Source organism: Triturus cristatus, chromosome 5_2 (genome assembly GCF_964204655.1).
Source record: "Triturus cristatus chromosome 5_2, aTriCri1.1, whole genome shotgun sequence".
Lineage (NCBI taxonomy): Eukaryota > Metazoa > Chordata > Amphibia > Caudata > Salamandridae > Triturus > Triturus cristatus.
In genome coordinates, this window is record NC_140588.1 from 174,507,445 (window position 1) to 174,533,611 (window position 26,167).

Genomic DNA, 26,167 nt, shown 5'->3' on the forward strand with positions numbered 1-26,167 from the left:
GAGAAGAGCCCAGTCAGCACGGGCCCCCCCGCCCTATCAGCGACGTCGCTCCGCGGTGCCAAGGTGATCCCCAATTCTCAATGTGTCGCTTCTAGGCCCGGAGCTGTGTCCCGTGCGGCCTGTATCGGGCTCCTCCTGTCCTGTGGCTCCCCGGAGGACAACTATGCTAGGACAGCAGGAGGCACTGTCCTGGAAAGGCCCTGAGTAGCGCTCTCAAGTCTCCTGCAGGTCGGGCCTGGGACGCGCTGTGCACGGAGTCTATCACATACCCCCCGCTGTTGGCTTCACTTACATGTCGCTGGGGGCCGATGCTCTCCGGTATCAGGCGTGTACCGGGCTTCTCCTGCCCGAAGATGCAGGGTGCGGCAGCTCCCCACTTCTTGCCGGCAAGGGTTACCGGAGCCCCGGTGAAGTTTCGGTGATCGTCGTTAAGGTCTCGCCGTGGATCTTCTGTCATCCACTGAGCCTCCCCCGGCGGTTGCCGTTTATGCCTCTGCTCCACCAAGCACTCGCTTCAAGCGCCTCCAGTCCTGATGTGTGCAGTCGGGGCCCGGCGGAGTCGCGGCTAGGCCTCAAAGCAGCACCCTCTATTTTCGCACCACTGAGCCAGCCACTGGTCCGCTGAGCGCGATCCTCTTGGAAGGTGATCGCTCTCCCTCTCACGTCGCGGGCGACACTCACTTCCCGTTAGTAGAGTGTTGCAGAGGTCTGCAGCCAGGACCGTGTCGCTCACTCGATTCACCAGCCGGGCGAGGGTGACTGTCCCCGTCCTCAATGATTCACCGCCTGGGCGCCATTTTCTCCTGGAAGCGCCGGATCGCCTGCAAGGTCAGTGCTGGGGTGATTCGCGGGTTTAATGGCTCGCCAAACCTCCTCTTCTGGTGTCACTGTGTCCCCACGTGCAGTACTGCTAATTGCAGCGTCGTTTTGGGGACTTTGTGTGGGAGAGAACTAGGGGCGAAGAGCCGCGGCGGGGAGCCTCCGGAGACTACACCTGTTCAGGTCGCCATATGGGCCATCCCCCAGACAACTACTTTTTAAGTAATTTGTTTATTATTGACAGTTTAAGCCTGCCACAAAGTATCATTTTTTAATTCTAAACAATATTTATCTCTGCTTGTTTCACAAGGCATTGAAGAACAAAGTTATGGCTTCCTTTAAAGTAAAATTTTGCAAATGAAAATGTTGCATTAAATAAATCTTGTACAGTTATTTTTTTAGTTGACAGTGTATAAATGAAACCAATAGGTAATACAGCAGTTATAGCTTTACTGCTTTGCACTTTTCCTTTTCAATTCCTTAAATCTGTCACTGGATATTGGTGTATTAATTGCATGTACATCTGGGGTTTGTCTAGAACTGTGTCTTAGAGTACCCTGCTCTTGCACCCACACTCTGCTGTGGCTTGATGCATCTTCACTTTCTTCAAGTACACCTCCCTCAACACTTCTTGCATGAGTTTTTTCCATTTCATTAGGCACATTAATATTGTTTTCTAGGCCTTTAGCAAACTCTCCACTAAAATGTCCTAATTCTGCATGTAAATTCAGTGACCTTCGAGATAGAAGACTTGTAGCGGTAGCAAGGCCAAAGCCTTGCAGTCTGTTAGTTAACTGTTTATGCTGACATTGGCCATCACATCTATCATTAGTGTGGATACGTCCTCTGTTAATGCACTGATTACAGTACATATAGCCTCATGTGACTCAGGAAAGTGTATGAAACTAGATGTTATGGCTTTGTCAATGTCACTTAATTTTGTCCTAAATGAATGCAATTCCCTCAGTTGCTGTTTTTGTAATTGCTGCATAGATTTCTCAATGTTTTGAAATGCTCAAGCAGCTTGTAATTCTGCTCCCAAATTAAGAGACATCTCTGACCTTGGCCTTATATTGCTTTGCGATTTCACAACAATCTACTTCGCATAAAGTGTCTTCTTGGAGAAGTAATATTTCTAATTATCTTTCGTCCTTGGACATATTGGGGATCTTATATGTCCATGGGGTTCATGTGTCATTTCTGATGGTTGTTCTCCTTGTAAATTGCTTCTGAGATGTACAGAAGATGCTTCACCCATCTCTTTATCATCAACATTTTCAACATTGCCATCTTCATTTTCAAAACTCTCTGGTGCAGCAATGTTTTCTAGTGAGAAATAACATATATATTTTTTTGGTGTGGTGAAAATTATATTTTATGGTTTCACATGTGTATAGTAAAACTGTATGAGCTATAATGCATTGTTGTGCTTCCAAAAATACACAGATCCACATATTTTGAGAGTTTTTTTTATTGTTGTACTTTTTAAAGGATTAGACTTAGTAGACAATTGAAAAGGGTTTGTGTATTACCCCAATGTACCCCAATCTAGGCCTAGGTAGCTACAAGACATTTTACTTACATTTGTCCTACCTTGCTCTGAATAACGGTTCTAGCACTGACCTTTTACCCAGTTATGTGTTGAATAAATGTTGTTCGGTTTCCTTGCAACTAGCCTCCTTTATTATATATATGAGGATTCTTAGAAAAGTCCCCTGCACATGACGTACATAAGAGCATAAACATACTTTGTGCAAAAGTCATGGTCATCCTAATCCTAGAGCGAAAGAACTCTTTTGCATGATTGCAGGTATTGATTTAGGCTCATTTACATAATCGTACTCACAACACATCGATTGTGTAAGGAACCCAGATGCTATTTAATGGTATAAAAGAACCATGCCTACCCTAGATAGACAGAAGAGAAGCTTCCATGCTGACACAAGACGCTGAGGTCCCCGCATGTAGAAGCTCCAGCACGCAGCGGTCTGACATCCCTTGCGGCTGTCCAACTCGAGACCAAGACAGGGTCCTACATTCTCTCCCATCAGGTAATGGGGTAGCTCTTTGCTAGGGGATTCTTGGCTTTACACCCACATATACGCTAGGTACACTTAGATAGGGTTTGCATCATAGGAGTATTCCTGATTACTGTCATGTCTATATGCCTACATATATTCACTGTTTTAGCATCATTGTAGAGTTCTACCTTTTATTTACTTTGTTAGTGCTTGTAATCTTATACATCTGTTTCTGTCAAATGATTGTCTCTGCAAACATGTTTTATACTAGAATGACGCTGGTTCAATAAATGCTTATTGAAAAACTACCCCACCGTTTATTCTGTGTATCTCTCTGAGACTAAGTGAGCATGACTGACTTAGCGAAAAGTACTGTTCTGTTTCCACAAAGGACCAAGGGTTGTCATGTTCGATAGTTGGCAGAAACTATACGCTCCTTGGTAAGGGGGCTTATGGTGGCACTGTGAGCTAGCTGGTCTAAAGGCTAACAAATCCTTTGGGGTTGTCTGGAATCAGTCTGGACACCAATCCCTTAGTTTATGTTGTCTAAATGCGCAGATCCTATATAGATTTGTAGGAACTACACAGCAGGTCTATTTGTTACAAATGATTGCTTTAACATTGCATTATGGGACTTGTATCTCATTTTGTGAATATTGGTAATGACTGCTTGAAAAGATAATTTACATCTACATTTACGTTCAAAATATGTGTTTCACAAAATAAATAATAATCTTGAGGCAACAATGGTTCTAATTGGTATCGTTTAGCAACATAATTTTTTATTAAGAACGGCTAAATAGCCTATGAGCTTAGCAGCATATCAAATGATTCACACAATAACACCGTACTTATGAATACAAATATTAACTCTGCAGACAATATACAACAAACACAAGGGTTCAATTACAAAACACTACACAGTGCAATGTGTCCCTAGTGCCAAAGCCAAACAAATACAGCAATCCAAACTTAGACAAAGGCTAATGTGTCAGTAATAAACAACTCAAAAGGTTATCTAGATATTCCATATTACAGTGGGAAGACTTCCTTGTCTCCTTGTCTCCTTGTTACTAGGATGTGTCAATGACCTTTTGACTCTCTAGCTAAACTACTAGGGTCTTATCAGGACTAGGGATTAAGGGGAATTCCTGGAAAAACAAATATGAATAATAGGTAAGTAAGGTGTCTGAAGTGATGCCGCTTACTAGGATATATGTAAGATAGGGCGTTATCTGATAGTCCCTGAAAATCGGGGCTAAAGAGCACCCAGGCATGCAGAGTAGCAACTGTGGGAATGAAAAAGGTAAGTGCTCACTTGGGGCATGGCCCTGTATTGACAAAATGTTAGGATAAGCAGAATTACTGCATGAAGATAACGATAAATCATATCAGGAGCCCAGTGGTTATAATGCTCCTTTTAACTCACTCCTTGGAGTAAACGCCTTTGTACGGACAAGACACAGCCGGCTAGAAGGAAGAGCGCTGTGTGCTGAACCAATCTTAGTACATTTAAACATGGAAAATCACCACTTTCTGATTTCAAACATCTTAAATTTAAGTCTTCACCCTATTTTTATGGTAAGGTTTGTATATTACCACTATTCAGATAATAAGGCCCCTCTTTATACAGAGGAAATATAGCTAAAGTGATAAGTGGACTATCTTTAATTTTAAATACCATCCTTTCTATTACAGACCCAAAGCTAATTTTACTTTGTAAATTAGAAAAAAGCCAAGACAGAACATGTCGGCACAGATTTACCTGCACATATGCTTACAGAATATTTAAAAATGGAGATAATCACATTAGGCCTGACAGTGAGGATTGTTCCTGGTATTTTTAGAGGGGATAAAAAATTCAGAGGTGGTTTTAGCAACATTGCCACAACCTGTTTCCACCACTGGATGGTGCTAAGTATTGAGACAGCACTTGATCACACCAGGGAAGAAATAAAAATCATTGAGGAGTTAGAGGGAGAATTCCACGGGCCTGACACCCTCTTAGAAGCCAAAGCAGCACTTGATAATCCGAATAAAACCATTGCTGAATTTCGTATCATTGAACTAAAAGAGAAAACAGACAAGGTGACAAAAGATATAAAGAATTTTCAAAAGAACAAACCTACCATTACTTAAAAGTCAATTTCTACACAAACAACCCGACTTTCAATAAAGACAGTACCTAGGGAAGATTTAAAAATCAGAGAAACGTCATGTTTCAGATACATTAGTATAGTCAGATGATTCTGACCCTCAGGAGGGCACCAGCTGCAGTGTGAGCCTCGTACAACAGACCTTTTATATAGAGGGCAGCAAAAAGGAAAAGAAACCAGAGGCAAACAATGGCAGACTCTGGGGTACCATTACACCACAAGAAAGTACTACAGATAGGGACCACAGGGTCCTTAAATAATGCTGTGAGTGATAACATTTCCCCGAGGCTAGCCTAAGCCCTCCCAATCACTAAATACCCATTTTAACTTGTCAGAACATCTGCTATCATCAGCAGAAATCTCGCTCCTTATCAAAGGCCTTTCATTTTTACTACAGAAAGGACAGAATTGTTTCTTTACAAACTGAAATGCAAAATTTTTGCAAAGTTCACCTCAAATTCTTTTTTGCCAATAGGGAAGACACCACCTCTACTTCGGTTTCAGAGTTGAGACCACCCTCCTCATTTATTTCCCCATCAAATATAGGGATGCCCCCGGATGTTTTTACATTTGAAAAGTTAATACTTAGATATTTACAGCTGCTCGAAGAGGAGAGAACATTCATATCCTTCAACATAACATTAGCAGAAAGGCGGACACTACAGAACCTGAAAAAAGTCACTACTATTGTTGTGAAGCCCGCTGATACAGGGGGTGGTATAATAATCCAAGCTGTGGATGACTATGTTTGCTCCTAATCTAGCAAATATTTTTGTTGACTCTTTTGAACATCAATATGTCCTGACGGACACAATCCTTTCACACCTGCCATAACATTTTGGAAACGTTGCATTGATGATGTTTTCGTTATTTGAGAAGATTCCACAGTTAAGCTGGAGGAATTTGTAAGGTATCTCAATCACAGTTTAGCCTACAGTTCACATGCCATTGGGATAATGCAAATCTGTTTCTTAGACCATCTAATTAAAAATGAGGAAGGGCACTTAATTTCATCTCTTTACAGGAAACCTACTGGTAGGAACACCCATCCATCTTATGAAAACTTTCACCCATGGTTCCTTAGATACAGTCTCCATTATGGTCAATTTTTGAGACTAAGACAAAATTGTACCCATTAAGCAAACTACTTTAGTGAAGCTTACATACTGAGAGAGAGAGAGATTACTTGAAAGGGGCTACCCATGCACAATTGTACAAGCTGCACTAAAAAGAGGCTGGTTTAGCCATATAGAGGATCTCCTAAAGACCAATGAAAAAAAAGAAAGACCTTGATAGATTGACATGGGTTCCCACTTCCTGTCCTCATTCCTATAAGATTACAGCCTCCATCAGAAGACATTGGCAAATCCTACAGAGCATTGACCCTTCTTGAGATATACCACTATTTTGTTTTAAAAGTAAAAGAGGTAAAAGCATTTGAGGCCAATTAGTTCACTCAGTAGGTCCTATATTAGCTAGGATCAACACCCTGAACAGTTTGTGGGGTTGTCCTACATTGAAAGGGCAATATAAATGTGGGAACTGTGTCGTGTGTCAATATACTTCTAACACAAAAGATGTTGAGCATGACTCTTTTAATGTAGTATTAAAGACTTTTCAAACTATAACTCAACAAATGTGTAATGTAATGTAAAGGGCATTTGTATAGTGCTTTGTTACTCCAAGGAGTGTCTTGGTGCTCTGCACCTGAAGTGTTGACTGGCTAAGAGACCTAACCATTACTCTTGATTAAAAACCCATGTTTTCAGTTTCTTCCAAAACTGGAAGGTGGCTGAAATGATCCGCAACTCCAGGGAGAGTTTGTTCCATGCTGATGGTCCTAAGAATGAGAAGGACCTGCTACCTGTGTGGGCTGCCGGATCCTTGGGAGTTTGGCCAGAAAAAGGTTAGCTGAACGAAGGCACCTAGATGGAGCATAGAAGCAGATCCTTGCTCTGATGTACCCAGTGCCAGTCTGATGGAGGGCCCTATGTACCAGTAGTAGGGTCTTAAAAAGGATCCTCTTCCTAATAGGGAGCCAATGCAATGCCCTTAGATGTGGAGACCAGTGTTCTCAGTGGTAGGCGGACAAGAGTACGAGTTGCTGCATTTTGAACCACCTGAAATTTATTGGTCAGACAGTCCGGAAGGCCATAGTACAGTGCATTACCGTAGTCAAGCCTAGATGTTATTAAGGCCTGTACTACCTGTTTCCGAGCCGAGAAAGAGAGAAAGTGCGGAAACTTTCTTAACACAAGCAGCAGACCAAAGCAGGTCCCCACCACTGCATTAACCTGAGGTAGAAAAGAGAGACCGCCATCAAACTTAATGCCTAGATTCTTAACAGAGGTATCTTGACGTAATGGAGGAGCATCACCTGCCAGCAGTGCTGCCAAGGCTCATGTGACTTCACACCAAAGAAGAGTAGCTCAGTCTTCAGCATTACAATTGAGCTGGTGGTGCATCAGCCATTTAAAATCTGCTGTCAGGCAGGCTCTAATCTTTTCACCAGGGAACACTTCATCCCTGCCCCAGGAAAACAGTATCTGGGTGTCATCCGCATAGGAGATTACTTTTGCTTCAAGAGCCTCAGCTAATAGAGCAAATGGAGTAAGATAAATATTGAATAGAGTAGGGCTCATAGCCGAGCCCTCTGGCACTCCCACTTGCAAATCACACGACCCAGGCACAAAAAGGAGGACACCAGACCTCTTACCTCGTCCCTCTAGAAACAAAGCGAGCCAGCCCCACGCTGAGCCACTAATTCCAATAGCTTGAAGATGTGGGGTACCGTGTCAAAGGTCGCTGAGTGATCTAACATAATCAGCACTACCCTGCCCCGTCATATAAAGTACCCCTGATGTAATCTGCCGCCTCCACTAGCACAGTCTCTGTACTGAAACTGGGGCGGAAGCCAGACTGGCTTGTATGTAAAAAAAAAAGTTTGCCTTCAAGGTACTGGTAAAGATTTTGGTCTACGTGCTTCTCCAGAACTTTTAGAAAGTGCTGGAAGCAGTGAGATAGGAATTTAGTTGGATGGTTTGCCAGGGTCAGTCTGGAGTTTCTTCAGCAGAGGCAAAAGTTTTGCCTGCTTCCAGTTTTGCATTCCATACGTGCCAAGCGTGCACGTGGATGCAGGAAGCCGGTCAGAATCTATTTTATGGAGAGCACCTTACAGATGTGGCCTGCTCTGTCAGTGAACTCTGGGCGCGAGACACCGGAGGTAAGTTTCTCCACCATACAAATGATTAGGTTTTGTCCATAGCATAAGGAGCTGGATTATTGAAATTGTCCTTGTCTTTTTCACACAGAAACCATGGGGACAATTTAACTCCAGATTGCTGACATTTACAGACAGACAAAGGCCGCTGACCCTGTCTGTTGCATCAGTTATGTGCGCACCATTGTTGGCATAAGACGCTTTCATCACTCTCTGAGCGCGTGACGCCGGAGGTCAGTGTTTTTACATCCCTAGCCCAATTGTCACATGGTGGTGGGTGGATATAGCATGATTTTTATCTTATATTTCTTCTTTCATTGTGCACATGTGCCCCGGCTCTCCATTATTGCAATTTACCCGATCATGCAACAGAGATTTTGAGACACAAGGGTTTCCAGGTAGGACCCTGGCTAATATACTTTAATTATTTTGATAATTATAATTTGATTATAACTAACAGGTCCTTATGATTTATGGCAGGTGTAAGTTTTCTCCACCTCCAACATTTGCGAAGTCACGGTTAGCCCGGCGGGCTCCGGATCATTGAATCTAGTAATTGCCTATGCAGGTTAAAAACGGTCAAAAAGTCAAGCTGCTTCATTAGTCTCTTTAGAGGGTGAGCTCGTATTTATGCCTTCAGCTTCTTCTTATCGTTTTGCACACACTGATCTCTAAAAAATACCTATTTTTCTTCATGAACAGGCAATACACAACTGTTCCTTTTTCCTGATGAAGACCCCACTGTGATGTCATTCATACACACACATCTTTAGGGGTTGAAACGTCGACGTTCACAATTAAGCGTTGTTGCCCAACTAGACCCATGCAACTAAGGAGATGAATTATAGGTCTTGCTAGGGCTTCTGTCACCGTTTATACAATGCTATGAAATGGAAAATTGATTTTCATGTAATATGTTTGTTATGTAAAGTTTGTATTGTTGAAACGTGTACAAAAACCACTTCAGTCACTTTCTTCCCTTTTTTTCACCATTGTAGACAATCACTTGTTTGTTGTGTATATTGGATATGTGTCCTGTCATGTAATTTTCTAAAAATACATTATTTTTTCAATATACTAACATTTTTCAAGTCAATTGTCTATTTGTTTGCAATATCAGTGTTATGCTCTTTTGAATCATTAACTGCAGTCCCACCCGTGGGGGGACTAAGAATGAAATGTATTGATGTGGCAGAACCACTGTTCACATAACGTACCTATCCCCAGGTTCTGCATGCTACTGGGTTACCCCATTGAGATTATCAATCATGCTTCCAGGGCCGAGGCACTATTGCTGATGACAGAGAAGAATTGAAAAGTTTATTGACCAAAGGATTAATGATGCCTGCCCCTAATACCAACATGCTAGGGGGGGCAATAATCGGACAGAGAGCTGGACTCCAGGCTGTAGATCGCTGAGAGAGATCCTTCCAAGGAGATGGGATCAAATCTATCAAGAGTCACAGTAGGGGTATGCTTTAAGCTAGGCTGCATATTGCCCCCATAGTCTCTTCCAACTGCATAGAAGGGAGAAGACTCGCTTGGATATTCACAATCTTAGTCTGGAAACAGTGAGCCAGTTGTTCACACCACTCCGCTGTGGGATCAGGATGCCTAACGCATAAAGGTTTTCACAATTTAAGATTTCCCTAGACCTGTTACCAGCACTTGCAATTCTGATTCCCAAGTTTGCTTTTTTTACAATTTTGATCTTTTTGTGATATTTTTTTAAGGCATCCTTATACGTTGCTTTAGCAGTCAGATTATATGATTGCCTTCACTGTCTTTCGAGATACTTACACTCTTTCTTGACCTCTTTGAGGGAGTCTGTGTACCAGCTTGGCACGAGACACGCAACAGTTCAGGCGCTAGCTCAAAGGTAATAGAGCTAATCCAGCTTTCTAGAAGGCTGACATCAGTAACAACATCACCCGAGAGAAAGGGCATTCTCTCCTCCATTGCTCTGATAAAAGCCTCTGACTGAATTTTATGAAAGGCTCTCGACACACAAGACATTGACCCACCCAGTGATTGAGTCCTTCCTACAGATGCCCACCTAAGTTTAATCAAATGGTGGTCGGACCAACTTGCGGAATGGGAGTATCAACTTCCAATGTTACATTAGAGAATATCTGGTCTAACACATGACTAGCTTGGTGCGTGGGATTGAACACAAATTGGGACAGTTCCATAGAAGAGATACTCTAATGTAGAGAGACCACCTCCTCCTCCCCTTTATTATCCATATGGAGATTAAAATCTCCAAAAAGAATAAAATGGGTGTACCTCAAGGCCAGATGAGTCAGAGCATTATACAAGGAGTTAAGAAAAGGGCCTGCCGGGCTTGGGGGTCTATAAACTAAGGCCCCAGACAAGGGTTGATGTGGTGAGAGGGTGAGGCAAAAGCCAAGTGCCTCCGCATCTTCCAGACCCACTATCGGAACTGGTACACAGTCAAAATTGTTTCTATAGGTCATGGCAACACCCATCCTCTACCACTCTAGCAGTCTTATTTTAATATTTTATAGCCCTTTTTAATTGCCGAGATGGTTACTGGGCTAGAAGATTCAGATAGCCAGGCTTCAGTCACAAAAAGCACATACGGCGTTTCCTCGCATAAGAAATCACAGATGTTGTCAACATGTTTTGGCAGGGACCAGGCATTAATAAAGGCAGCAGAAAATCATACTAGTCTCAGCCCTAGGAGACAAGGTATGTTTACTGCAAACGTATGTGAGATTAACATTAAAACCACACTGTGCACAGAAATGATCAGTTGGGGCAATAGGTTCTAGGAACATAGATGAACAATGCCGAATGGGGGCTGGACTAACTAATTGCTCAGGGCTATAGCATAGCCGCAATTTACCTTCTCGGACGTCCTGAGCATAGTGGATGGTGCTGGCTGCTTCATGCATGCTGATGGGTGCAGACAGGCTTGCCTTTGGCAATCTTCGGCACGACAATGGCACGTCCACGCCGCATGCTGCTTTAAGTACATAGAAGCTAATTTGCCATAGTGCATGAGCCTCTAGCCGCATGGATTAGGCAAGACCTTACGATATGGTGGCTGAGATGGACCGGGGACTGGGAGGATCGTATTTCGCTTTACGCGGATGATATTTTATTATATTTAACATCGCCAGCACGATCCATCAATTGTCTCTTAGGTATTTGTACGACCTATGGCAGGGTGTCAGGCTACACCATCAACTGGGAAATATCGCTACTCTATGTCCTACATGGTCCCCCACCGCGGCTACCGAGTGGGTGCACACTTCAAATAGTCATGGACGGATTTAAGTACCTGGGGATATTTGTAACACATGACCATGCACGATTCACTGAAAGAAATCTCACCCAACCCCTGACAAGATTAATAAAAGACATTAAATATTGGCGCACGCTACCTTTGACGCTCCTGGGAAGAGCTGCCCTCTTTAAAATGATGGCACTCCCCAGGTTTCTATACGCGTTACAGAACACACCGTTCCCTGTCCCCTCTACATACTTCACAGCGGTCAATGCAGAGGAGACGGCGTTGCTCTGGGTTGGGAAAACGCCCCGTATAGCGCTGCATAAACTGACTAGAAGCTGGTACGATGGCGGGATCGCTCTTCCCGATATCAATGTGTACTATTGGGCTTCCCAGCTTGTGGCTATCAATCAATGGCTTCATGTCCCCCAGGAGGACCCAGCATACCGGTTAGACTGACACCTTCTAGCCCCATCTGGGATCATGGGTGCCCTATATAATAAAAAGAAACAGTACAATATTACAGGTCCAACGCTACACACGATACACATTTGGTTCGAGGTGCAACGAACACTAGGCTGGGCAGGGGTGGTCACACAAGCGATGCCGTTATGGGATACAAAGCAACTTGGGATGCTGGGCAATACTAAAGTCTTTTGCAGTTGGGACTTAATAGGCATATCAAAAGTTAGGGATCTGTGGCAGAGGGGAGGAGTGGTTACCTTTGCCCATCTACAGGCAACTTATGGCCTAGCCCTGACAGAACTATTTCGATACTTGCAGATCAGACACGTGCTTCAGTCCCTGCTGCCACCAGATACAAGACCCGAAGAATCCTCCCCGTTGGAGGATAGGCTCTTAACGGACCACCTACATAAAAAGGCAATCTCACTGACCTACCGGAAAATAGTCAATAATCGCACGGACCCCAGAGTGACACCGAAGGCCACGTGGGAAAGTGAGTTGGGTGACATAGATGAGGCTGGCGGGAGGCACTCGCGTCCCCCAGAGAGGCTGCCATTCCATCAAGACTTAGGTTAGTACAATTAAAAATATTACACCGCACGTACTACACTAGGACACTCCTGTATAAGATACATCGTGCAGACACACCGCTCTGTCTCGGACACTGTGGGGAGGCGGGCACGTTCTACCATACTATTTGGCTATGTCCCAAGATAGTGTACTACTGGAAGGCGGTGATGCTGACATTCTCCCAGGTCACACATGTTACCATGCTGCCAGACCCGAGATGCTGCCTGCTCAATATCTGGGAGCCGACGGATTTAAATGCGATTGCTCAAGACTGGGTAACTTTAAGCATGACGGTAGCAAAAAGAAACATTGCACAACGCTGGGGATCCAGGGTCAGTCCCACTCTCAATCAATGTTGCAAAAGACATGGACATGGCGATAATGGCGGAAAAGTCAGTGTATATCCATCGAGGGTGTCTGAACAAATGGGGGAAGGTCTGAGGAAGTTGGAACACCTATCGGGGCAATATATGTGATCCTCCCCCACTGGACGAATCAGAATCTGATACTAGTGTATAAACAATAGATGATGAATGGTTCATTAATATCAGTGTTACTAAGAAGCACATGAGCGCAGGGGGATGGAACTGGGAGGTTTGTACTGTGAGACACGAAAGACTGAACATATATATAACATTGGATTTGTGTCTGTATGCCATGCAAAGTACACTGTCATTGGAATATTTTGCAAAATGTTTAATACAAATGTTTTTAAAAAAAAGTACATAGAAGCTAGAGCTCGCACTAACCGAAACGGAGGCTCTAGCTGTCGCTAGCAAGGAAAAATGGCCGGAGTATTACTTAAAGTGCAAAAGTTTATTTAGCTACCCCCTCCTCCCTTAAAGTTAGCCCTTATGCAGTTCATGCAATTGTGCAACAAAGTAAATCAGTTCGATTTTCACAGATTGAAAAAAAACAATAAAATCACCTAAAACAGTTAAGACCTTAAGTGCCCCACCTTTAGTACAGCCGCATCTGCACCATGAGTTGCTTTAAGTACATTTGGCCCCCAGGAATCTATAGCACGCACTAACCAAAATGGCAGCTCTAGCTGTCCAGAAAAAGGAAAAATGTGGTCTGCTGTATCTGGTGCTCTTGTCCCTTAATTTACATTGGACAAACGACCCAACACATCAAAGTTTGGTTTGGACAGAAACGTAGCAGGATCCGCTGTGAGGTTACCACAGTCCCCTTGTTATCACACTATAGAGATCAACAACATATAGCGGATGACAGCAGAGAGCAAGTGCTGGAAGTAGCAAGAATAGCTGCGAGAGGAGGAGACCTATCCCTTGTCCTACAGTGATGTGAAGGTAAAGGGATCAATAAGTGTGAATCCAATGCAAAATGACTAAACTCACTTGAACAATGGGAGGGTGTTGTTTTCCGACTTCATGAATAATGCTTTTCCGTAAGAGCCTTTTGGACCCTGCATTTTGAATTTTATGAATGTCTATAAGAATGTGTTATTGTGAAAATCTTCTAATCTTTGACCTATATTGTTTGGTATATATGAATACTATGAACTTTAATCTGAGGTGCACTGTGATTTTGAACACTATAATCATTTATATGTTTGCTGTGATTATCCTGGCATTCGTTGTGTCTAACACTGCTCCATCTCTAAGTGTGCATGTACCTTATTAACTATCCCCCCCCCGTTTCATGGAACTGTACTTTGCATTGTTTATTAGTTCCTTATTCTATTCACAATAATTGATTTTTATTTTCATTATTCATATTTCATAGATTCGAACAACAGATCGATAATCGCAGATAATTTGAATTAGTCCCTATAAGCCATATATGAGCCTCCATACCATCTGTAGTGTAGGAGGCTTTAAAAGCATTCCACGTCCTATCCTTGTTCTCGTGTCAACCTTCAAAACGCATCCCGATGAGCCCCCTCATGCTTACATTGACACCAATGGTGGTATTTGCCACCCTCCGTGGTTTCGGAGCATTATCTCCTCCCGAGGCCTTGTAAGTACAAGGTTTTCAGTTGCCAATTGGGGTTAGCTTATTTTTGAACTCCTTAGGAAATCATTGAACTGCCTTTATGAGCTTTTCTGATCAGTGACTTGATAAGTCACTGATCCCCCTCAATGATTCAATGATTCCATTTTCTATCCCCAAAGTTCAATAATTACTTATTATGGGTTTACTGAAACATCTCTTCAGGAAGCCACGGATAAGTGAGAAAACAGCTCCAGTATCTTTCTTCAGCTCTGCAACTGTTTTTCCTGCTTGTCTCAGATGCCTCACAATACAATTTTGCTCTTTGGAATCAGTTTCCTTTCTCCTTTCTCTTCACAGTCTTAAATACGACGTTTAGACAGACCCTCGCTCCGGATGTGAGTCAGGGAATATGATAAATGCATGACTGCGGAAAAAGAGGTGTCCAAAGTAAGAGGGTGCCCGAAAAAATGGGATAAAAAGTGGGGCAAGTGGAATGCTCATCAAGGAGATCTATGTGTGTCCCCCACAACAGAACTTGAATTGCAACGTACAGAACGGAGACGTCACACTGCACCCTGATTGCAAGGACTATATTAAATGAATGACTGCTATGTATGACGAAATATGCCAAATATCTCTTTATCATAAACGTGATTTGTTATTGTTCAAATTCAATAAAAATATATATTTTTTAAAGAAATACGACGTTTAGCTCCTCCTAACTCGAAAAACAAGATTTTACTTATTTCCTTTTAGTCACAAAAGTAACTCTTCATAGGCTACTTACTATCACTCCCTTTCGTAGCTTACTTCCTCTATTAATATAATCATTCTCCTTGAGGGCTTACTATATCGAGAACATGGCAGTTCCAGTACATACCATACTGTACTTGGAACAACCCTCCATGAATATCTGGCCATATCATTCATTTTAAAAGTACTTTTTGGGGGATGAGGTCATTTTCGCATGTGCAAAGACAAGAACATAATCATTTTGCTCACGTCAATGGCCTCTTTTAGATTAGCATTTTCATTCCTATATCCATGATGGTGTTGCTGGAATGTGAATTTACCTTGAGAACACAAAAGAAAAAAGGCGTTTGGCAAAACAGGAACAGTTGGTTTAATTAAATGCTGCGGCTGGGAAACAGTCACAGAAACGGGTCTGAGGAGTGTCTTAATATGCATTCGTTCGGAGTGCCATTATATGCAGTCTTTAAAGCATCATAAAACAATTTAGATCTTATTTTAGAAAAAGGAATGTGGGCCTAGTCATGGAGCTGTAAATCAGGCCACCTGATAGTGAATGCTGGTCAGGTGGGTCTCGATCTTACCTGAACATGATGAGGGCCAGTGAGTGAAGTGTCCAGATGTCCGGCATGAGTAGCGTGTGATCACTGCATGTACTGTGTGTGCTGTGTTCTGATTGACTGAGTGTTTCTAACTTCATGTGGCATCTAACTTTATGGTGTTTTGGGAGTGCATGTAACCCTCCGGCCATATGTGCTTTATTGGGGCCAACCTCCTGGGACCATTGTGGTTTTGCTGCCTATCTGTGGGACTTACCAGTGTTTTTCCTGTTCGCGCATTTGTCTGGCTGGTTACGTGCCACCCCACCTGCCATCTGTCAATCAGTAGCCTCAAGCCTAGGTTGCAGTGCCAGCCTGTCCACGTATTTCTTACTCAGGGTTGATGGAGAGTTCATTTCGAGAGATTTCGACAACAGTGATTCGCTGTTTTTGAACACACACGTATCGTTGAATATATTGTAATCAACAATAAAAATGGTATTAGGTACCCGTTTATCTCAGTCAGGTATGCAATGAGTTCAGCAAGGAAACTCTTCAAAACAGACACCGCTCAAATGATGTAACACTTCTATTAATGCAGATAACTGTCTCGGATCCATCAAACTTCCTCTATTTCTGCACATTAATTAAGACTAAAGACCAGATAGTACCTTTCAATCGGTTAGCCTAATTCTCGTCCTTGCATGAATGTTTTGGCCAAATTTAATCCTTTTCTCTTTCCAGGCCATACAACCTTATTCCATGTTTTATGACTTTCAGGACACACAATCTTCCTTTTTTACCAGATCATACCGTCCAGGTCTAGTGCTCACTCAAGCCATGCTCAGATTGTACTCAGCGAAACACCCTTCATTTTGTAAAAATGTGTACCTGTTTTTGCAAACAGGCAATCATACTAAGGGGCATATTTACAAAAAATGTTGTTGTGAAGAGATGCGCCAGAATCAGCAGAGCCATGCTCTAACATTTTTAAAATGCAAGGATGCACCGTGTTCACAAGAATATGGCGCACCTCTGTGTTTCTCCTAGCGCTGGCGCACAAAATCTGCCTAGTGCCAGCCATGTGGCAAGGGTACCTGTACTGCAAGGGCGATTGTTTATATGCAGGAAGCCTGCACATAAACAATCATTCATGGCGATTTGCTCTTTCTTTGTTTGCTGCAGAATGCAGCCCACATGGAAAGAGCAAAAAATGAGGAGAAATTAATGATTTCTCCTCGTATTGCCATTCTATCGCCTGGTAATCCATGGTGCTGTTTTTGGTGCTGCCTCAGCCTTGTAAATGTGGGACAGCTTCAAAAAGCAGTGGGTGTTGCGGTGGAACACCCACAGCAACACCCATTGCACGCCACTTTGCCGCAGAGGACTGCAGTAGAAAGGAGCATATTTACAAAGTGGTGATAAGCCACGTTAAGTGGTTGGCGCCAGCTTATAGATATGGGGAATGGCGCCAAGCTACTGGAGCGTCAAAAAAAGTGACGCTCAGGTGGCGATTGGGGCTTGTAAATATGCCCCTGAGTTCCTTACAGAGTGATCAGAGGACGGTCAAAAACAATACATTTAGCAAAACTCGACACTGTGCATGATTCTATGCTGACATGTCAGCAGCTATATTTAATCTGCTGGTTTCTAAGTATCCTTTGCACATTGGGGCAGTCCTGTTCAAAGCATACATTAAATCTAGACTTCACTGTTCAATTATTCATTACTAAGTACTTGAGAACGCTCTTTCGTCAAGATTATAAATCATTCTGAAAGTAATGCTTTCAGGCTCAATGCATTCATGAATAAGATAATCGTACACACTACATTCATTTGTAACATATTCTGTTACATGAATATATAGACTTTATTATGCACCTTTGTGTCCTCCCACTGAACTGTGTACCTGGAAAAGAGACAAATGTTAGAGGCTTCACCTCAAACCTTGCAAGGCCCCACTGCCAACAATCCTTCGAATTATTTCTCTCAGTATGCAACAATGGAATGTGGGTGTATGTGTTTTTTGTTAAATGTGCTATATTGATGTGATAATCAACTTTGCTAAATAATTATTGAATAATTGTGTACTTTGCAAGTTTCTTTTCCATCATCTGACACAATAAAAACAAGTGCATTGTGCAGATATCACGTGAGAAGAACATACAAGTGTATTGATCAGCTAATTGTACACTAGGTAATTTCAGCTCTATAATAAAATGTGGATAGCCTTTTCACATTTTATAAGACTCATCCCAGTAAAAGGAACAAAAGGCGCAGTGCACTTTCTTGTTACTCCTTTAGCAACATTAAGACTGATGTCCTAGGAAAAGGACATTTTTTCCGCAGTATAGAGAAAGTAAAGCAAGACAGACACTCATGCAGAATGAGGAGTTCAGTGTAGCAAACCAAAGGAAAAAATAAGCTTCTGAAAAAGGAAACATACATCACCAAAGTTATTTGCATGCATGACACCAGTACCCTCTTCACACAGTACACTGATTTTACAGGTTATCGGCTTATGAAGATCTTCTTGTATGCTCTGTATGCCACTGTTCAATATCCATTTTCTGTAGAGGTCCGTCTTGTGGTCATTTGATATGATGTATGGTCAAGTTAGAAGAGGATCCACAGTTAAGACCAGCTGGATCTGTGCCAAGTATGCTTAAAAATTAAAGGCATAATTTTTACAGGTGCTGGTTAGTTTGACATCTCTACTGTGTATTATTCCCTCGTAGTCTTTCACCTGGTGGTATCTACTTCCTACTTTGATGAAGAAGGTGGGCATCCTTTCTGCCAATTTCAAAAATGCCATGTGTTAAGCACCTTCAGATTGACTGCTGGTAGTCAGCCAGTGCAGTCCTTGCACAGACTTCACAAACTGCCCATGACGTACAGTTAGACTCATAATTTCACAAGACTGTGGAATACTGAAACAGTTTCTGTTTCCTCCTACATTTTCACCTTTTTAGCCCACTTTTGGCAACAGAATCCTTAAAAAATGGCAGAATTGGCACTGGGATTCGTTTCAGCATTCTTCAGATTTAGAGTAAAAAAAAATACCCACCCCTACATGTAACTTCACATCTCACAGTACTCACTTTTACGTTTAAAAAACATAATGGGCCAGATTCCGAAGCTTTTTTCAGCGCGTAAACGGCCCGATTCGTGACCTGTAAAAAGCATTTTTCAATGTACAAAGCCCTATTTGCGAATCGGTAAGATATTACCAAATCGCAAATTGGGTTTGCGAGTCGCTATTAGGAAGGGGCGTACCAAGAGCGTCCCTTCCTAATAGCAAGTCGCACTGGTATGTGGGAATGTTTTGTGACTGGGAATACGGACGCAAAGCATTCACAGTTACTACCAACTTCAAGTTGGTGATAGCTCCTTTGCAGACATGAAGAGGTCCCCAAGGGACCCCTTCCCCTTTGTGAATGTGGTTACCAACTTTTTTTAAGAGGAGGCACTGGTCCCACGGACCACTGCCTCCTCTTATAAAATGAAAAGGAATTATGTTATATGTATATTCCCTGGGCATTTTCTGATGTATCACTGTAACCACTTAATGGTCACTTGATTCTTGTAATACTACAAGTACACTGTCTTGTGCTGAACTGTTAATAAAAAGAAGTATGAAAAAAAAAAATGAAAAGGAAACTTTTCATTTTACTTTCCCGGAATGCATTGAAAAAAAATAAAAAATGCTTTATTTAAAAAGCAGTCACAGACATGGTGGTCTGCTGACCCTAGCAGGCCACCATCCCTGTGAGTAGCTAGCCATTTCCAATAGGTTGCTAATTGTGACCTACTTCATGAGTATTCACGAGGTAGGTAATTTGCGACTCACTGGGAATCGCAGAAAGTGTTTACATGCTGTTTTGTGACTTTCTAATTGTGAATCTCAAGAATTTGCAATTACGGAATCACAAAACAGTTTCTTATTACATCTGGCCCATAGGACCAGATGCACAAAGCATTATACTGGTCGCAAACGGCCACCGGTAAACTGCCTTTTGCCTTGTACCAACCCTATTTTGCGAGTTAGTAACCTATTACCGACTCGCAAAGTGGGGTTTGCTAGTCGCTATTAGGAAGGGGCTTGTTATGAGCGTCCCTTCCTAATAGCGAATTGCACTGGTATGTAGGAATGTTTTGCCACCGGGAATAGGGTTACAAAACATTTGCAGTTACCACCAACTTTAAGCAGGTGGTAAACCATTTGCAAACGGGAAGGACCCCTTCGACTCTGTTATTGTATGTAAAAACGTTTTTTAAGCGCAGGCAGTGGTCCCACGGACCACTGCCTGCTCTTAATAAATGAAAAGAAAACTTTTCATCTTTCATTTTGTAATGCATACCGTTTTTCTTTAAGGGAAACGGGCTGCTTTCTAAAAAAAAAGATTGCTTTATTTAAAAGCAATTACAGACATGGTGTCTGCTGGCCTCAGCATCCCTGTGGATTTTGAGATTCCTAATGGGTTGCAAACTGCTACCTTCCTCATTAATATTTGTGAGTTAGGTCATTTTCCGATCCACTGGGAATCCCAGAAAGTGTTCAAGACACTTTCTTACATTCCGGTTTGCAATTTCCTAATTGCGAACCACAAGGATTCGCAATTAGAGAATTGCAAAATGGTTTCTTAGTGCAGCTGGCCCAGAATTTTGTGATAATGTGCAAAATAAATATTTTCATACTAGCAATATTAGTGTTATTACTTTTTACGGGTGCAGTTATAGCTAGTGCACATTGTACAACTGATGCAGTTTTGTTCTACAAGATGGATGTGTAATTCATAGACCAGCCAGTTACAAGGAGTTAGCTTCACTCTACATTAAACAGTACCATTTCTGCCCGCATCCACCAGGTAAAGTGGCACGATGTAGTCTTTCAATGTAGGAATTTTTTTTAAAGCATCTATAACCCACTTTCTTCACCAGCGAATCTTCATTAAAGTCATAGGCAATGAATAGTCTTACCATTCACGTGATGAAAGAGCACTTTTAAAAAAAACAAATCAATATATCATAATTTCTGTGTAAGTTTTTAAGGTGTGTATTTACAGGCTATATTGACCAACTTTTCCAGAAAATAATCCATATTCCTGGAAAGATAGGCACAGCCCCTAAAATACTGATGAAAAAAATATTTAAAAAACCTTTTTAAAGAAAAAATGAAAGTAGATGTAGAGAGATAGGCTACAGCCTCTAAAGGCTTGAAGTATATTTCTCCAATATCCCACCATGCCTTGTCCGTGACTGTTAGCTCCGTTTTTTTCCAGGTCAACTAGCAAAGACCCCAGAACTCTGAGCATGTTCTTTTTGGCTATTTGTCTCAACGAGAATCTTTAAACACCTTCTGATATTTACACTAAACACTATTGATCAACACTGATGTTTTTCTTTGGTTTTAAACTATTTTCTGACAGAAAACGTTGTTACAAAAATGCTTGCACTCTTTGTGAAGTGACCTTCCTGTGGTAAAAAAGACCCCCACTGATCCACATGCCTTTGTATTGTAAGCCTGCCAAAATCACATTAGGATGAGAAGGGTAGGCACTGTCTGACCTTTTCCAGGAGGACTCTGAAGGAGAGGGAAGGAATCAGACTCCAGGGCCAGGAAGTGAGGTGACATCTGGAAACTGTGTCAGAAAGGTCAGAAGGATCAACGAAGTGAGCTTACTCTACCTTACGTGTATGTTATCTACATGAGATATGCTTAATATCCGACCACTCACACAGAGAGAAATGCAGGAAGAGGACTCACCATGTCAAACAATGCCATTCTTAGTTGATGTGGAGGACTATGATATCGAGAACAGTCACAATCGTGGCCAGTATTCCATCGAGAGCTGGTATGCCATTGATATACTACTTGATGTCAAAGAAATTGAGCATATTGATTTCCAAAGACTACTCATTGTTGAAATAATTTAATGTTGAATGACTATTCTGAAGCTAATCATAACCCATTTCATCTTTCATCTTAGTGACTCAAGAAACTAAAGACCTACTATATTCCAGGAACATCTCAGTCAGAGTATTCAAGCACTTATTTGTCTACCAGAGAAATCCCTTCTCCATTGTTGGAAATCTACAATTGACCTTCTTCCAGGCCATCTCACCTGACTTCACCGTTCTAGTCGCCTGCTACTATGCTGGTACCACCAAAGACTGTGGCTGCTGCACCACAGCTGACCATAGTAGAACAGCCCGAATTTATTCTTTTTTATGCTTCAATTTACACATGCATAGGGGAATGCATCTACTGATAAGTGCACTCCTGTTTCTGGATCCAGTCTTACTCCAAGACATACACCCTCTTCACAGAGATATTGTTGTATGTCAGCAAAGCACAATTTCAGTTGAAGACACCACTATCTACATTCTAGGGTTTAGGCACTCTGGAAGCGTTTTTGTACTTTGTATACACATACAAGATTTGTCTGGTGTCAGAAAGTATTCTTCAATACTCACAGAGTGACCACCTCCTTGTGTCTCTCTTATGGGCAATATGAATGTCTCCATGGCATTCTTGCAAGGTGTGCATTGAAGCTCTGTATCTCAGTGTCAGCCCCACCAAATTTGGCATCTGGTATGTTCGAGACACTTCACTATTGAAGTTTCATAAAACCTATGTTAGTTTTGGTTCCAACCCTTAAGTGAGCTACACAATTTTTCTTCACCTCCTATGATCAAAACGGTTGCTTCAACCCTGTAGAAGAATTAAAGCAAGTCACTGTTTTAAGAGCAGATACACTGCTGCATTTTGTGATGGAAGTCTACAGCTCTTTATTCCAGAGTACCACATAACATAGAGAGCAAAAGATTGAACTCAGCACTTAGTATAGTTTACAGCATGTGAGCCGAATTTCTGATTTGCCAAGTGTATGCGTGCTTTTTTGGAGATATAGTTGATCGCTTTAGGATTTCCTGCAACAGTTTATGGGAGACCTGCTCAAAGACTCACGGACAGATTTCTAGGAAATTATAATTGAAGGCATGATGGACTCAAATCATCTCACTCTCAGCAGACTTTGCCAGTGTAGGTTCTCATGGTTTTTGCCATGGTCTTTCCATAAGGAGGTCTTTCAGGCTTCGTCTTACAGGCTTAAAGCCAGACGACCAACAGCACGCACTCAGCCTGCCGGCCCCCAACTTGCATCTTTTTCAGGAAACACCTTGTTCGGCATTCTCTCTGCTGAAGAGATGCAGCGGATGAAGATGGAGATAATGAAGGAGTAGGAGACATGTAGGGTTACGGCCCTAGAAATGGAAGTGTAAAGAAATAAGGTTACAGATACCATGAGAGATGTTGCTTCCAAAAGATGGTTCAAACCCATTGGTGGCCACAGTACCAACCTGAGCAAAATGCAGATACGGCTGATGAAATGACTATTTTGCACACAGTATCCTACTTTTCCATTACAATCAAACTGATCCAAATGTCTCTGACAAAAATGATAAAATATTGGCAGAAGGGACTTGCTTAAAGTAGCAGTAGTGCCAGTTGTTTAGCCTTTATAACCTACAGCCGCTCTGTCCACATTGTCTGTTTTCTTTCACTTTTTCTTTAAAAAAAGGTCGGGTCATTCTTTTATTCATTCCTTGAATATAGCAGTTTGTAAGAAAATAAACTGAAATGGCCAATTTATCCTGCATAAAGGCTTTTCCACAGAAAAGGTTTTACACTTAGATATACATTTTTAAATATACTCCGGCATCCCACACGTGGGCAAGACTATTCAGTGCCTATGACTGCTCTGTAATGAAGAGTAGGGAGACATCCATTACAACGCGGTCTTTACACCACAATACGTTTACAATGTGGTCATTACAACGCAAGTTGTTGCAACGACTTGCGCTGGATGGCCCTCTACACTAAGGGATAGTATGATGTACTATTCCAACATCTTCCCTACTGTTGCACACACTGGAGTTGGAATAGTAAATCATACTATTGCTAAGTCCAGCGCCTTTAGCGCAAGTCATTGTAACGACTTGCGTTGTAGGGACCACGTTGTAAACGTATCGCGGTGTAAAGACCGCGTTATAACATCATACATTCGAAGAGTCTCTTGGAGGAGAGCTAGGACTGCAAGCAAGTAACTTTACTTGTCCCAGGCTTCATACCACTTACCACTACAAAACAGTTTTGCCTAGTGGGCCTATATTTACCAGCTTAAAAGAAGCATGTTACTTATGATTAAACATGGATGCTGAGATTGTATGAAATAACAAATCTTAACTGTTGCAGTTTCAAACAGTATGCCCATTGCGGGGGTCTGCACTGATAGCTGTTTCACCTGATGCTATCTCAGAGGCATATAAATAGCCAGAAAGGTAATGAAACTTAGGAGCATAGCTACAAGAAAATGCTGGTGTGCTGTGTTACGCCAAATTTGGCACCACCGCGCTCTGGCATTTTCAAAACGCAGGAATGTGCCATATTTACAAAAATACACGCATCCCTGTGTTTCCCCTAGTGCAAGCGCTAAAAAAGTTGCCTAGCTCCAGCACAGGCACCCTGCTGCCATGTTGCAAGCGTGCTTGCGCTGCTGGGGTGATTGTTTATGTGCAGGAAGAGGCACCTTCCTGCACATAAACAATCAATAATTGTAATTTGCTCTTTCTATGTGTGCTGCAGAATGCAGCACACATAATAAGAGCAAAAATCAAGGAAAAAACAAGGAAAAGTTAATAATTTCTCCTCATATAGCAATTCTAAGACCAGGTTTTTGGCACTGCCCCAGCCTTGTAAATCTGGGGCAGCGTAAAAAAGCAATGGGTTTTGCGGTGGAATTCCCTCACCAACACCCATTGCCCACCCTATGCCGTAGTTACTGCGGCGGAAAGGGGCATATATATAAGGTAATATTATGTCACGTTAAGTGGCTTACCGCCACCTTGTAAATATGGGGAATGGCGCAAAAAAGTGAAGCTCCGGTGGCAAATAGGGCTTGTAAATATGCCCCTTAGTATCATTTGCTCTTTAATTGCCATCATACAGCCAACTATGATGCAACTGACTAACACCAGTGTTAGAAGTATATAGAATAAGATGCATACAATTATAGCTCGTATTTTTTGTTATGGGAGTGAAAACATTTGCTTGCAAGGGCCAATGACTGAATGTTTGTGGAGCGGTTGGACTTTCATAAAGAAAAGTACTCACCTATTGTTGATAATTGCCTTGTACCACAGCATGAATGTCTCATTAATTTAGCACTTATTCATTCTAGATTTTGCTGTACATGTTGTCTTCTAATGTATAATTTATTTGCTATTGGCATGATGTACAATAAAACCAATTAGAAGCAAACGCATGATTGGGAACATTAGAGCATGGTATTTGAATTAGTCTTCGCATTGTTTTTGTGTTTTATTAGATGGAGCCTCCTTTGAGAGTAACCCCAGCCTTGTTGCAGACCTGCCTCTCATACACACTTACAGCTCGGCTTGCCCCTACTTGGAACAAAGCTGGCCATCTTCTGATCCAAGGTAATGTTTATAGATGGGTCTGGATTTGAAAATTTCAAGTAAAATGAAGTTGCAAACTTTGATGGATCTATTAAATGAGATGGATTCTGTTTATTTCTCTTAACAGAATATCTTTAACGCTAACTAACATTTGATTGATAAAAGCATATTTTGGTGAATGTGGTGCTGAAAGCAGGTGGTAGAGGTGTTCTTACAATACCCTTTGTTTATTGAGAAGCTGTAATTACTAGTGTTCCTTTACTGTGAATACATGTTTTTAACCTACATGACCAATTATTCAGTTTAGGATGTGGCATTGCTGTAGAAATGGCAAAAGATTGTCCCTTTCTATCTTGTCGTGGATAGCACTGGGCTAATCCCATGCTGAAAAACTTTGAGAGAAAAACAGACATTTGAAGTGAGCAAATTCAGAGTGTTGCTAGTGTTATAGGGTGCTCTATACAGGAGCTGCTGTCCACCTAAACTTGGGAACTACCCAGAGTTCTCTCCTCTTTTTTTGCAAAATTCATGCAGCACTCCATGCGTAAAAGGGTATTGTTTTGACTTATACTGGGTGCTCCCTTGTGTCTGGATAAAGCTAAACCTCTCTGAAGAGCTATAATGATAACAAAACAGGTGTCAGGGGTTGCTTTAATTAATTTCAGGTTGGCTCATATACTATTTTACCAACCCAAAGCTGTAATACTGTGCCTAAAGTGGTAAAGGGATTTTATCATTTTACAGCTTGGTGTGGGTGGCACTGTGGTAGCCCTGTGCTTAAAGACTTTGCAGTAGAAATGGCAAAAGACTTTGTCCTTTTCTATTACGGCGTGGATGGCACTGTGCTAATCCTATACTTGAAAACTTTGATACAAAAGCAGACGTTTGAAGTGAGCAAATTCAAAGTGTCACTGGTGTTGCATGGTGCTCTA

At 41.9% G+C, this 26,167-nt stretch overlaps 1 protein-coding gene across 1 annotated transcript in view; it reads left to right on the plus strand.

The window, feature by feature from the left end:
* The window catches only part of C5_2H18orf63 (chromosome 5_2 C18orf63 homolog), a 192,274-nt gene extending 166,901 nt beyond the window's left edge, over positions 1–25,373 (plus strand). The window contains exons 4-5 of the mRNA XM_085606293.1: positions 25,145–25,256; positions 25,363–25,373. Of these exons, the coding sequence (XP_085462419.1) occupies positions 25,145–25,256; positions 25,363–25,373 (123 nt within the window). The remainder of the gene's footprint in view (positions 1–25,144; positions 25,257–25,362) is intronic.
* Positions 25,374–26,167: the final 794 nt, after the last annotated feature.